At 37.6% G+C, this 15,340-nt stretch overlaps 3 protein-coding genes across 3 annotated transcripts; all 3 read right to left on the reverse strand.

The window, feature by feature from the left end:
- Window positions 1-1,059, reverse strand: LOC306844397 (trace amine-associated receptor 4-like; the record flags this gene model as incomplete). Its single annotated transcript, XM_079376493.1, has 1 exon — window positions 1-1,059. The coding sequence occupies one exon, from the start codon at window positions 1,057-1,059 to the stop codon at window positions 1-3; it is 1,059 nt and encodes a 352-aa protein (XP_079232619.1).
- Window positions 1,060-9,300: 8,241 nt separating this feature from the next.
- On the reverse strand, window positions 9,301-10,359 carry LOC306843517 (trace amine-associated receptor 4-like; the record flags this gene model as incomplete). Its single annotated transcript, XM_079375040.1, has 1 exon — window positions 9,301-10,359. The coding sequence occupies one exon, from the start codon at window positions 10,357-10,359 to the stop codon at window positions 9,301-9,303; it is 1,059 nt and encodes a 352-aa protein (XP_079231166.1).
- Window positions 10,360-13,999: 3,640 nt separating this feature from the next.
- On the reverse strand, window positions 14,000-15,016 carry LOC306843518 (trace amine-associated receptor 4-like; the record flags this gene model as incomplete). The annotated part of the gene is made up of 1 exon (XM_079375041.1): window positions 14,000-15,016. One exon carries the CDS (start codon window positions 15,014-15,016, stop codon window positions 14,000-14,002), a length of 1,017 nt encoding a protein of 338 aa, XP_079231167.1.
- Window positions 15,017-15,340: the final 324 nt, after the last annotated feature.

Here is a 15,340-nt window from a genome sequence, read left to right on the forward strand (position 1 = left end):
TCATTCAAATATCAAAGTGTTAGATTGCTTGATGCCACAGATATAATCGGATATGAGAACCTTAAAGGCCTTTTGAAAACAAGGGTAGAAAAATCCATAAATCAAGGGGTTACAAGTTGAATTTAAATATGCAAACCAAAACAAAGCATCAAAAACAACAGCTGGCGTCCAATAATTGAAAAATGGGTCGAGAGCAGCAGCAGTAAAAAAAGGCAGCCAGCAGAACAAATAAACACCCATGACAATAGCCAGAGTTTTAGCTGCTTTTCTCTCTCTATGAGCAGAGCTTTGACCCTTCATCCCTCCAGCCGCTCTTTCTGACATAACCTTTGCATGTTTTCGTGCAACACAGAAGATTTTTACATAGAGAGAGCTCATGATAATCCCGGGAAGGAAGAGTAGAAAAACTGCACATAAAAAACCCCACTCTTTGTTAAAAAACACAACACAGTTTCCCACACAGTAAGTCTGCAATATAAGCATCTCCATTCCAACTGCACTTATTCCTGAAAACACAACAAAGAAACTGTACCCAAATGAAAACAACCATATGAAGGTAATAAATACAGTCACGGTGTGGTTTGTGACCCTCATTTTGTACCTCAGAGGGTCACAAATGGCCCAGTACCTGTCAACAGATATTAAACTGAGATGCAGTAAGGAGGAGATACAGAAGCTCATGTCTAAACTAGAATGAACTTTACACACGAAATCTCCCAGATACCAGCAGCCTTCAACAGATCGCACCATGCTGTTCGGCATGACCAAAGAGCCCAGCAGACAGTCACTGGCAGCCAGAGAGCGAACGATCAGATGAGTTGGAGACTGAAGCTGTTTGAAGTGAGAGATGGAGATGATGATCAGCAGGTTCCCAAAAATTGTTGTGAGGATCATCAGCACCATTAAAACATACATTGCCACTTTAACCACAGTAAGATGATGCAGTTTTGGACAGGAGTCTGACCGGAGTGGATAGCAGAGGAACATATTCTCAATTTGAGTCTCATTTGAAGTCATCACATCTGCTCCAGATGCTGAGATGATTTTCTTTGAAATCATAAGAAGGCTGACAATTATAAACATAAGTATAAAAAGAATAATAATATGAAAAACAGGTTAGTAAAGATTAATATCCAAAGAAAGATAAAATATATATAGAGAGAGAAAATGCCCATCCATTTTAACAACATAAATTGATTCAATGTAGCTTGGTTTTGTTCATATATACCCTCATATTTGAAATAACTCCTCCTACACCTGTTAATTTATCCCATGGTTACAAAAACAACATGAACTCAGGAGATTAAAATGAAAAAAATCAGATCCAATTCATAAAATGTGACATATACTTTTGGAAAAAACATCTGTGACGTTCATCTGTAAAGTGAAATATATAGTTGGCTTTGAAAATAGGCCTATATTTTTCAGGCCCTTCAGGTCATCACTAGCAACACATTCTCACGCCCAACTCGTCACATATTGACGCTTGGTCAGGACCCATTGGCGTCACTTTTTGACCTTTAGTGTCCTTTTTTGACGTGCAGGGTCGCATTGCACTGACGATGCAGTTTTGGACAGGAGTCTGACCGGAGTGGATAGCAGAGAAGGACGTTCTCAGTTTGAGTTTCATTAGAAGTCATCACGTCTGCTCTAGATGCTGAGATAATTTTCTTTATAATTGTATGACGGCAGGCAATTATAATCCAAAGCAAAAACAGAATAATTTTACAGATTATAATTTGGTAAAAACCACTATCCAAAGTCAAGTGAACATATACAGTATATATAGTACATGCCCATCAAGTTTAACTCCCTAAATGGACTTAGATTTGTTCATACTCTCAGATTATCCTCCCTACCCTTGTCACTGTTACCCATAGCTACAAACACAATATGAACTCAGGAGAATAAAATGTGTGTGTGGGGGGTGGGGGGGGGGGGGGTCACTTCACTTCAAAATGTTATTTATTGAAAATCTCCCTTTTTTATTTTTATGTTTTTTAAATGAGTGCGATATAAAATGTAAACATATTCTAGAACTTGCTAGACACATATGCTTAATTTAGGGTTCATTTGAAGAACTGGCTAATTAGTACTCAGATTTGTCAACACTAGAATTTTAAATCTGCTAGCTATTCTATTATTGTTTGTATCTTGTTTGCATTGTATGATTAGACTACTGTATGATTTGTATTGTGTAATTATTAAATTTTGTAGTATGTATTTTAATTAAAAAAAATTTAGGGTGACTTGTAACATCTTGTCCAGGGACTACGGATGAAAAATAGCCTTTGGCTAATTCTGGTACATTTACAGGAATGTTTTATTAATGTATGCCAACTAAATAAATAATAAAAAAAAAAAAACTTAAACTTAAATAAAAAAAAGGGGAATTCATGGGCAATAAATAAACATTTAATTTTGATCTTAGGTTTTATATCTACAAGCTACAAATCTTTTGATTTGAGGTTATTAAGCTAATTTTGAACCTAATAAAAGGAAATGGTTTTATGGTGTTACATCCACCAGCTGGAGTGCCATGATCACCAAACCCGCAAGAACCTTCATTCGAAACACAAATTCAGATATTTTTGATGAAATCCAAGAGCTTTCTGACCCTGCATAGGCAGCAACGCAACTGACGCACTCAAGGTCCAAAAAGACAGTAAGAACATCAATAAAATAGTCTATGTGACATCAGTGGATTAACAATATTTTTTTGAAGCTACGAGAATACTTTTTGTGCGCAAAGAAAACAAAAATAATGTCTTTATTCAATGATTTCTTCTCTTCCCTGTCAGTCTTTGACGCAAGTTCACAGCAGTACCATGACACATGCATGTGGTGCAGCTGACACAGGAGCGGCGTTCTGACGTAGAACTTGGATGTCCCGTGCCTTGTTTATAAGCAGAGGAATGCACATGCATGTGTTATGGTACTCTCTTGAATGCACATCAAAGACTGACACGGAAGAGAAGAAATTGTAAAATAAAGTTGTTATTTTTGTTTTCTCGTAGCTTTATATAATTAAGGCTGAATTACTGATGTCACATTTTGTTCACATGTCACACTGATGTTATTTTATCGATGTCCTTACTACCTTTCTGGACCTTGAACGTGGTAGTTATGTTGCTGGCTATGAAGGGTTAGAAAGAGAGCTCTGGGATTTCATAAAAAATATCTGAATTTGTGCTCCAAAGATGAACGAACGTCTTGCGGGTTTGGAATGACATAATTAATGACAGACCTTTCATTTTTGGGTGAACTATCCCCTTAACTCTGCCATTATGAACCCTTTTTTTAGTCATATTTTGCCATGTCTTGCTTGTTATCACAATGCTATTCTGAGCACTATCCTGGTTACCCGTGTTCATGTTTTTGTTATTTTTGTGTGTGTGTATTTTAATCTCCTTCCTGGTCTCTTATATTTGGATGCGATCAGCCCTATACGCTCACTACGCAAGTTGTGTAGGGCCCCTGTAAATTACACAAGGCTCCGCTAGTCTCGTGTAGCCAGACCTTCAGACTGATGGCCTGGAATCTATGGCAACTTTCATTGGTCAAGGTCCGCCCATGAGGCCACTTGACCGACGTCAAACAACCAATCACAGTTCGTTTCGTTCAGCTTCACGTTTCGGGCGTGGAAATGTCGCCACAATAACTATGCCACGAATTTTAAATATTTCACATACTTTTGAAAATCCAGTGTTTTTTTTATCCTGATAAGCGTTTGTCGTCACAGTTGTAAACATGACGGCTTTCTTCTTTTGTGAGAGGGTTTGGCGTCACGGCATCTTTGTTTCCAGGTGGAACGTTAAAGAACACGACACACACGTCTCCCAGAAATCCTGTATAATTCAACCTGAATTCAACATGAAGACTTCAAAACTCCTGAAGTGTTTCCACTTTTGTGTGCTATATGCATCAGACGTTTAGCCAACGTTCTGTGGGCATGACGTCTGAGGCTGAGACTAAGGCTCCACCTCCCCCTCATGTCAAAGCAGCACAGCACTTTCAATCTGCTGTAGAGACGAGGAAAAATAGAAAAGAAAGTGAGCAAGATAAGGGTAAGTGATGGATTTTATAAAGCTGATGCTGAAATGCTGGCTGCTGCTTTGTGTTTTGTCAGATTAATGCAACATTTCATGGGAGCTTTGAAGACACTGTGCCAGTGTAACAACAGTATTGTGCACAGTGGTATCGTGGGCACTTCAAAAGACCTGAATCATTTGAGATACCTTATTATCTGAATTGTTATTTTAAGAACATATATTAGCTTATTTTATATTTATATTAGTGTCCAGTTAAACTTGACAGCACTATCTAACTTACAACAACAACAAACTGCAAAACTCAGACAGCTCCGTCAGGCCAAAGAAGATGCTTACATGAAGGGGACAGTCTTGTACAAACAGGCCAAATACACAATGGAAAAGGAGATCAGTGGCAAAGAGGAATTATTCTGGAAAGTTAAGGAACAAATTCTCTTCCAGTGATTCTGCTTCAGTGTGGAAAGGTCTGAAAGACATCACCAATTACAAGACACCATCCCCCAGCACTGTGGAGGGTCAATAACTGGCAGACGATATGAATGAGTTCTACTGCAGGTTTGAAAAAACACCATTCACACCTCCTGCAACCCCCCTCTCCCCCACATCTGCACTGAAAATAAGTGAAGATGACGTGCACCGCGTCTTCAGAATGAACAAGAGAAGGAAGGCACCAGGCCCAGATGGTGTGACACCAGTCTGTCTGAAATCCTGTGCTGACCAGCTGGCCTGTCCCAAAGAAACCCAAAATTACTGACTTAAACACCCATATGAAGGTAATAAATACAGTCACTGGGTTGTTTGTGACCCTCATTTTGTACCTCAGAGGGTCACAAATGGCCCAATACCTGTCAACAGATATTAAACTGAGATGCAGTAAGGAGGACATACAGAAGCTCATGTCTAAACTAGAATGAACTTTACACAAGAAATCTCCCAGATACCAGCAGCCTTCAACAGACTGCACCATGTTGTACGGCATGACCAAAGAGCCCAGCAGACAGTCACTGGCAGCCAGAGAGCAAACGATCAGATGAGTTGGAGACTGAAGCTGTTTGAAGTGAGAGATGGAGATGATGATCAGCAGGTTCCCAAAAACTGTTGTGAGGATCATCAGCACCATCAAAACATACATCGTCACTTTAACCACAGTAAGGTGATGCAGTTTTGGACAGGAGTTCGGCCGGAGTGGATAGCAGAGAAGCATGTTCTCAGTCTTATTTGAAGTCATCACGTCTGATCAAGATGCTGAGATGATTTTCTTTGTAAAAAGGTTGACAATTATAAACATAAGTTGAGTAAAGATTAATTTAAATATGTAGTACACACCCGTCCATTTTAACTCCCTAAATGGTCTCAGAGCAGCTCAGTTCTGTCCATATATACCCTCATATTTGAAGTCACCCTCCTACACCTGTCACGGTTACCCATAGTTACAAAAACAACACAAACTCTGATAATAAAATAAACCCATGTAGCATCTGCTTATGATCCTTGATGGTCGCTGGGACTTTATGTCTTAAGAGACCCTTTTAGCCTTTTGACATTTGCATATAACTCACAGTCCTGGCCCCACATTTTACCTTTTATATGGGTGCTAAATTGCCAATGGTTGTCCCCCCACTTTCCAGAGGATTCTAAACAGATTGATTATCTGTTCTCTCCAACGGACTTCAAACACATTCCAAAGAGAACTAAATGACCCTTGGTACCAGGCACCAACGGCCTGGCTGACCAGTGGACTACTCCCACGATTAAAAGACACATAGCACACACAGACACACAGAGACATTATCTTTATTTAGACCATAATTAATCAGTTACAAATGTATCAGGTATATGCATGTGTTGTTTGTATGTTTCCTTATTATATTAGCCTAGTTACCACCCGTTATTCGTATTAGTAAGCACTAAACACTCATATTCAGGTGTATGAATGTATCTCGTGTTTAATATATTTTAGATGTCTCTTTCTTGATATCAAAATGATCTACTCTTTATTCCTCAAACAATGATGTACACTATGTGATCGTGAAATTTTTACACCAAGTCTCCAGATCAGTCATAAAACATGCAAATGAGGTGTCAAGTGGGACAAAGAGACACTTTCCCGCTGAAACTATGTGCCTTGTTATTGGTCAAACTAACCAAAATGGGTGTTACAGAGAAACCAGATAAAACTTCTCCCACATCCAAAAGGCGGGTTCTTCTCTTTACTTTCGGTGCCCTGGAGATACACATATCACCTTGGAAATCTCGTGGCTCCCCTTTCGGGGGGAGTCCGAGCTTCTGGCAGTTTTAAGTCCAGTAACTTTGTCGATTCACTTCGGACCAATCAACCCAAGGCTGGAATGACGAAGCGTTCACTCCTAAAGGAATTCATCAAGAATCTACGCATTATACATGCACCAGGACACTTTACTCAGCACCAACAAAACCAATATGCAAGTAACCGCTTGTTAACTATTTAGATGCGCTTCTAGGCTTCGACCCCTTTTAATTAAGGTGATGTGAGTCTCTGATGGTTCTAACAGGTTGTGTTTAGCTGATGTGTTTACCTGCTATTACACTCTACTCTCTTGCCGCCGAGTGCTCTCTCTCTCTCTCTCTCTCTCTCTCTCTCTCTCTCCATGCCTTCCTTGTGTTGGCATCTATGTTTAATGTGTGTATGTTTGTGTCTAGTTCGATGTTGCATGTTCCCCTGTAGTGTAGTTTAATAAACATCCATATGTATTCACGCTTGGTTGTCTGTGTCTGCTACTAACAGAACGAGGTCACTTCAACGTTCCGGTTTTGTTACATGCTCTATGAGCAATGTATTAGGAAGGAAATTATTTTTCGTGGCCAGAGAGATAATTTTCCTTAGAGTCAATAGACGATTCAAAATGTCCGTACTGCGGACGAACAAATCATCTTATTGTACTATTAATGCTATAATTCCTGAAGATGAATATATAATTGATAACAACCCGTAATGATTAATTATGTTCATCTCACTTTGAGCTAATTTGCTACACCCAGTTCATAAAAACATCTGTGATGCTCCATACTTCACCACAATGGTTGCTCACCCAAAAACACCATCATAAATGAAAGTCTCCTTATTTTCTAATTTTGCTAAAAATGCATAAAATAACACTTTATTTCAGCATTTTCTCTCCCCATATCCAGCGATGTGCAAAGCATGATGGGAAGCGTAAAACCCATTTTGAGCTACTTGAAACATGTCTTTCAAAATGAAACCATCAAATTAAGCCAAAAAGTTACCGTTTCAAGTCAGTTTAACATGATACAATCATGTTTGAACGAGAAACCTGATACAATGGTGTTAAATCAAAATTGTTTCAATAAAGTGAACAGCATAAAAAAAAAACATTTTTGAGTGTAAATGCTACAAGTAAATATGCGTATTACAAAATTGTAATGCATTAAAGGGGTCATGAACTGAAAAACCAAAATTCCCTTAGTCTTTTGACATATAAGAGGTCATTGTGCTGTAAAAATATCCTGTAAGTTTCAGAATGCAAAACTTTCTCGTTAGTCAAAAAAAAACTTTTTGAAGCCACTCTACCAAAACGACAGCTTGTGGAATGTACAACTGTATGATGTAATAGTGTGGCTAATCACTGCCTCTGCCGAAGATAATCAACGCCTGCTTCTATATCACTGCCTGTTTAGCCCCGCCCACCGATTTGCACACAGTGTAAATAACGAGAGGTGAATGCAGGTATATGCAGAAACCAAATGATAAAGATGGCCCCAAAAACAATAAGATGCTGTTCAGTGCCAAGCTGTGGAAAAACAGTCTTTGCATGCCTTCCTTCTGATACCAACATTAGGTAAGAGTGGATGAACTTTAGTAAGAACAGTCAGTAAGTTCAGTTGTCATATCAATGGCATTATGTTTTCACCTGCATTTATTAAATGAAGTTTTTAATTTACTTAATATGAAAAGATGGCATTTTGTTCTGTTGTGTGATTTCTGCTGCCAACTCGGGGTGGTGATGGCGCAGTGGATAAGACACATGCCTTCGGTGTGAGAGACCCGGGTTCGAATCCACTGTGAGACACCAATGTGTCCCTGAGCAAGACACTTAACCCCTAGTTGCTCCAGAGGCGTGCGACCTCTGACATATATAGCAATTGTAAGTCGCTTTGGATAAAAGCGTCAGCTAAATTAATAAATGTAACTGATTTAATGTTAAACAAGATAAATGAAAAACACTTCTTTAATCATTTAACCTTTACTAATCATGCAATATTTACTTTGTTTAAAAAGCCATTTTCTCGTAAATGCTGTTACTGACAATAGAACCATAACATTCACCAAAAAAATGCTAAATAATTACAAAAGGTAGCAAATTTATTTGTGTGCTGTAATCTAAATCTGTTCCAACTGCAAGGCGCAGACCCAAACTCGGTGCATTCAAACAGCCGAAAGAACAGGTAGTTCCAGTCAATTTAATCACAGCTTTGTGCTGTTTTCAATAAAAAAAACACACAGATTGGAGATCTGAGAACACACACATTAAATGCTCCATCAAAAAGATGGTTTATTAAAGGCTCTCTGCAAATAATAACACTTTTTTTTTGAGCTTAGAGTTCTTTATTCCCACCTTTTTGGGGGGTTTTTTGTTTGTTTTTGTTTTTTTCAATCTGTAACTGTCAAAAATTCTTCCAGAGCCACTTAATTGCTGATTTTTTGGAGCTCCACCACCCAACTACATAAACCATCAACACACACTCAACAGGTGATATCTTTCATAATAATGTCTATGCATTTTAACTGTCAAATTATAACTGGTTTTCTGCCAATCATGTCTTTTTTCTCTTTTCAGGTTTTAACAGTTGATTTAAGTGTGACCAGGTTTGTTCACTTGAGGATACTTCTTGTAATCATCTGGATCTTAATCAAGAAAACTGAAAGCAAACAAACTGCCAAAATATGACTGTTTTTTAATAAGGATACAATTTTAATGTAAACCCACTGAAGTGTGATATGAAGAGTTTAAAGTATTAAAAGCAATTTATAAGGTTAATTTCACAAAAAATGCATGCTATTTAGGTTGATTTATAATAATTGAAATATTTTGTGCATGCATGCCCCTCTTTTTTACCAGATTACTAAAAATATTAAGATCACTGCTTCCAGTAAAACACATTTGCAAAATGGTTCCAGCATATACGAAATAAAGAGTTACATGAAAATAAATATTTATTGTGATGCCTGAAATAAGTTTGAGAGCAGTATTCAGTCAAATATCAAAGTGTTAGATTGCTTGATGCCACAGATATAAGTGGATATGAGAATCTTAAAGGCTTTTTGAAAACAAGGGTAGAAAAATCCATAAATCAAGGGGTTGCAAGTCGAGTTGAAATATGCAAACCAAAACAAAGCATCAAAAACAACAGCTGGCGTCCAAAAATTTAAAAAAGGGTCGAGAGCAGCAGCAGTAAAAAAAGGCAGCCAACATAACAAAAAAACACCCATGACAATAGCCAGAGTTTTAGCTGCTTTTCTCTCTCTGTGAGCAGAGCTTTGACTCTTCATCCCTCCAGCCGCTCTTTCAGACATAACCTTTGCATGTTTTTGTGCGACATAGAATATCTTTAAATACAGAGAGCTCATAATCGTCCCAGGAAGAAAAAATGTGAGAATTGGACATATAAGAGCCCACTGCTTGTTAAAAAATACAACACAGTTTCCCACACAGTAAGTCTGCAATATAAGCATCTCCAATCCAGCTGCACTTATCCCTGAAAACACAACAGAAAAACTGTAGAGAAAAGAAAACAGCCATATGAAAGTAGTAAAAAAAGTCACAGTGTTGTTTGTGACCCTCATTTTGTACCTCAGAGGGTCACAAATGGCCCAATACCTGTCAACAGATATTAAACTGAGATGCAGTATTGAGGAGATACAGAAGCTCATGTCTAAACTAGAATGAACTTTACACACAACATCTCCCAGATACCAGCAGCCTTCAACAGATCGCACCATGCTGTTTGGCATGACCAAAGAGCCCAGCAGACAGTCACTGGCAGCCAGAGAGCGAACGATCAGATGAGTTGGAGACTGAAGCTGTTTGAAGTGAGAGATGGAGATGATGATCAGCAGGTTCCCAAAAACTGTTGTGAGGATCATCAGCATCATCAAAACATACATCGCCACTTTAACCACAGTAAGGTGATGCAGTTTTGGACAGGAGTCTGACCGGAGTGGATAGCAGAGGAACATATTCTCAATTTGAGTCTCATTTGAAGTCATCACATCTGCTCCAGATGCTGAGATGATTTTCTTTGAAATCATAAGAAGGCTGACAATTATAAACATAAGTATAAAAAGAATAATAATATGAAAAACAGGTTAGTAAAGATTAATATCCAAAGAAAGATAAAATATATATAGAGAGAGAAAATGCCCATCCATTTTAACAACATAAATTGATTCAATGTAGCTTGGTTTTGTTCATATATACCCTCATATTTGAAATAACTCCTCCTACACCTGTTAATTTATACCATGGCTACAAAAACAACTCAGGAGATTAAAATGAAAAAAATCAGACCCAATTCATAAAATGTGACATATACTTTTGGAAAAAAACATCTGTGACGTTCATCTGTAAAGTGAAATATATAGTTGGCTTTGAAAATAGGCCTATATTTTTCTGCCCCTTCAGGTCATCACTAGCAACACATTCTCACGCCCAACTCGTCACATATTGACGCTTGGTCAGGACCCATTGGCGTCACTTTTTGACCTTTAGTGTCCTTTTTCAACGTGCAGAGTCGCATTGCATTGCTTTAAATAAGAAACTCTTGGTGTCAATATGCCGATGCCACATGAAAGACACTGGAAATTGTATCGTCATGATTAAATTATATATTGGGAAATCATATATACCATTATTGCATATATGTTGGGGGTGATTTTTCAACGTAAACAGTCACAACGGTTTTATTTTACTTTACACTATTTACACATTCATGAGCACGTAACCCAACCCCTGCCCCTAAATCTACCATTTGTCAATAAAACACAAGATATAACAGGCAGATACAACTACAGTCATAATTTATAAAAAAAATATTAATATTCCAAGTCTTCTGAGGCAAAACTATTGATTTCGCCGTCTCCGTCCGCTGTAAAGCTCAGGATTCTCATTTATAAAACTCTCCGTAGATTTCATCCTAAAAGTGTATGTATGCACAAAAGTTAGATTTTGCATACGCGTGAATTTTTTCAGATTTATAAAAGTATGCGTATGCCAGAACCTGCACAAAAATCCCTTTATAAATCCCAGTCAGGGGAAGATTGTGCGTACGTGCATCTCCACCCCGACTTCTCCCAGAAATGACCATATATGGAGCTTACAACGCCTAGTTTTACTATGCATAACCTCATCTGCATATCATTTCCATGCACATTCCCATCCACGTGACACTGTGTTTAACACCGTCAAAGGTACAACCCTACTAACAATTCTTGGTTACAAAAAAAATAACCTAAAAAGAACGTTTCCCTAATAACCAAACGGGAACCAAAAACTAACGTTAGGGGAACGTTCTGTGTTTGCTAGGGAAGTTATGATTTCTGTAATAACTCCCTGCTTAACCTGGCTTGATATTATAAATTAAAACTTGTTTTGATTGATATAGTTTCTGTATTTTAATAAATGCAGCATTAAATGAATTTCAGGCCTCTGTATAAGTCATTACACAAAAAAAAAAACATCTGCAACGTTTTCATTGGAAATATAGTTTTACAGGGTTATAAAAAGAACCTAAAACTAACCATTGTTCCCCATAAGTTATAATTTTTTTAGGTTATTTTAAAAATAACCACCCTGCAACGTTCTGGGAACGTTATTTTATGGTTGTACAAAAAAATAACCTAAAACTAACCATTAGGGAACCTTCTCTATAAGTCATTTTTAGGTTATTTTAAAAATAACCGCCCTGCAACGTTCTGGGAACGTTATTTTATGGTTACAAAAAAATAACCCAAAAAGAATGTTTCCCTAACATTGTCACGGATTTGTGGTTGTAGGAAAATAAACAAAAGACAACATAGTTTAACGTCTAATAAATGGAAAAGTGTGTTGATGCTGAGACAAATAAAAGGACAGAACTGAGGACTTAAAAAGGAAATGGAACAAAGGAGTTAACAAGATGGTTAATGCAAAACAGGTGAAAGGAATAAACGATGATGAACTTAACTAGAAAAGGAAAACCCAAATAAGGACAAACAGGAACTGAACAGAAACCAACACGTGACAAACGTTAGTATTTGGTTCCCAAAAAATAACCAAAAGGGAACCAAAAACTGTTTGCTGGGTATATGTCTAAATTAAATTTTGTTTAACTTCTGCGTAATGACTTTTTGTAATTTCAGTGCTTAATGAGAGTGGAATATTTATTGTAAATACATATCGAAATGAAAACACAGTTTAAAATCGTTTACTTCATTACTCCAAAAGAGTTCATACGCATGGTCTAGAATGTCCGTACGGTGCTTGCATATTTACGCCAAGTTTATTTTTTATAAATCTGGATATGTGCGTGGAATTGCTTACGCATATTATATGCCCATTTTGTGCGTACGCAGCATTTATAAATGAGACCCCAGATCCTGTGTGCAGTCTGTGCAGCGCAAATTCAAATAAAGCCGCCAGAAGAAGCCTTATGTCAGCCTTGGTTGTGAAATGCTATTGGCTCTTGTGTGTCTCGTGACCGTTTACGTTATGCTATGGAACGGGAGTATCTTTCTGAATGAGATCTGAACGAGTTAATAGAGCGGAATCTTTTTCAGTGATTAAAACCTTATGTGTGCTCTATTCAACCTTCAATGTCAAAAGAGCCATTTTGGCCCCTTTCCCACTGAATAAAATTCACGTGGAGCCACAAAATATTTGATGCCCAAATAAAGATAACATGGCATAAAGCTAAAGTTTTATATTCAATCATTTAGCATAGCAATCATTTCAGAAGTCATATCGTCTTCACGTTTCATCAGTTAACTTGTATGCTTGTTATTGAGCTTAGCTACAGCGATAGCAGGATACCTGTCAAAAGTTATCATTACTTCTCAAATGAGTCCGTTTTGGACTTTCTATTGGATACGAATAAAACGTATCCAAAACGACGTGACTATCTTTTCTCTCTTAATTTAAATATAGATTTATTCACATTGGCCCTTGAAAACCTCTACTTTAACACACTTGGCCGAGAAAAAGTGCAGTGGAAGAGTTTAGGTTGTATTAAAAGTCGGGTGGACACCTCCCCCTCGTATTGTGCACCCACGCTACAGGGAGCCACCGCAGAGAGATGAAAGAGCCGCAGGTTGCCGACCCCTGTCATATGGCATGTAACATGACTTGTTTGTAATGCTTTTATACTGCTTTTTTATGGTCGGTTTTTGCAATAAATACCTGTGACTGTACTTTTATTTGCCTGTTACGTGTTTTATATTGTTCAGAAGTGGGTAGGTTTAGGGTAGGGGTGGGGTTAGGTGTTCCAATGAAAGTATAAATTTATATAAAATTATTTATATTTAATACAAATGCATGCAAACCATTACATTAAGACAAACAACTGAAAACAATTGATGACCCTGCACATCAACAAGATGTAATTTCACAAAAATGCAGGCTATATAGATTGTTTTATTATAAATTAATATATTTTTCTGAACATAGTACAAACAGTTTTCTGGAATTTCTCTTGTTTTTTATTAACATTGATTTTTGCCCTGTATGTTTAATGTCCCACTCCCAGCCCCTCTCTTCAGATTACTAAATATTTAAAAATCACTCTTTCTATTAATGCAGAAAAGTTCATAAGTAGAAATAATACATTTGCAAAATGGTATCAGCATTACATATAACTAGCAAATAAAATAATTACATAAAATATAACTTTATTGTGATGTGTGAAATAAGTGTAAGTCATTCTAATATCAAGGTGTTTGAGTCATTGATGCAACAGACATAAGTGGATATAAGAATCTTAAAAGCATTCTGAAAACAAGGGTAGAAAAAACCATAAATCAGTGGGTTACAAGTGGAGTTAAGGTATGCAAACCAAACCAAAGCATCAAAAACATCAGCTGGGGTCAAAAAATTGAAAAAAGGGCCGAGAACAGTAACAGTAAAATACGGCAGCCAGCAGAACAAAAAAACACCCATGACAATAGCCAGAGTTTTAGCTGCTTTTCTCTCTCTGTGAGCAGAGCTTTGTCTCTTCAACTCTCCAGTCGCTCTTTCAGACATAACCTTTGCATGTTTTCGTGCAACATGGAAGATTTTTATGTACAGAGAGCTCATGATTGTCCCAGGAAGGAAAAATGTGAGAATTGGACATATAAGACCCCATTGCTTGTTAAAAAACAAAACACAACTTCCCACACAATGAGTCTGCAATATCAGCATCTCAAGTCCAACTGCATTTATCCCTGAAAACACAACAGAAAAGCTGTACACAAATGAAAACAGCCATATGAAGGTAATAAATGCAGTCACAGTGTTGTTTGTGACCCTCATTCTGTATCTTAGAGGGTCACAAATGGCCCAGTACCTGTCAACAGATATTAAACTGAGATGCAGTATTGAGGAGATACAAAAGGTCATGTCTAAACTAGAATGAACTTTACACACAACATCTCCCAGATACCAGCAGCCTTCAACAGATCGTACCATGCTGTACGGCATGACCAAAGAGCCCAGCAGACAGTCACTGGCAGCCAGAGAGCAAACGATCAGATGAGTGGGAGACTGAAGCTGTTTGAAGTGAGAGATGGAGATGATGATCAGCAGGTTCCCAAAAACTGTTGTGAGGATCATCAGCACCAAGAAAGCATACATTGCCACTTTAACCACAACATAACGCTGGACTTTCAGACAGGAGTCCGGCCGGAGTGGATAGCAGAGAAAAACAACCTGAGTGTCAGTTTCATTAGAAGTCATCACATCTGCACCAGATGCTGAGATAAATTCCTTTGAAACTGTAAAAAGGCAGGCAACTATAAACCAAAGTATAAACTGGATAATTTTGTTGATTACAGTTTGGTAAAAACCAATATCCAAAGAAAGGTGAACATATATATAATACATGCCCAACTAGTTTCACTCCCTAAATGGACTCAAAACAACTCAGATCTGTTCATATATATACTCTCAGATTTGAGCTAACCCTCCCCACATCTGTCACTGTTACCCATAGCTACAAACACAAAATGAACCCAGGAGATTAAAATAAGAAAATTCATACTTCAACTGTGTGTCCTGATC

Source organism: Barbus barbus (assembly GCF_936440315.1).
Source record: "Barbus barbus genome assembly, chromosome: 24".
NCBI lineage: Eukaryota > Metazoa > Chordata > Actinopteri > Cypriniformes > Cyprinidae > Barbus > Barbus barbus.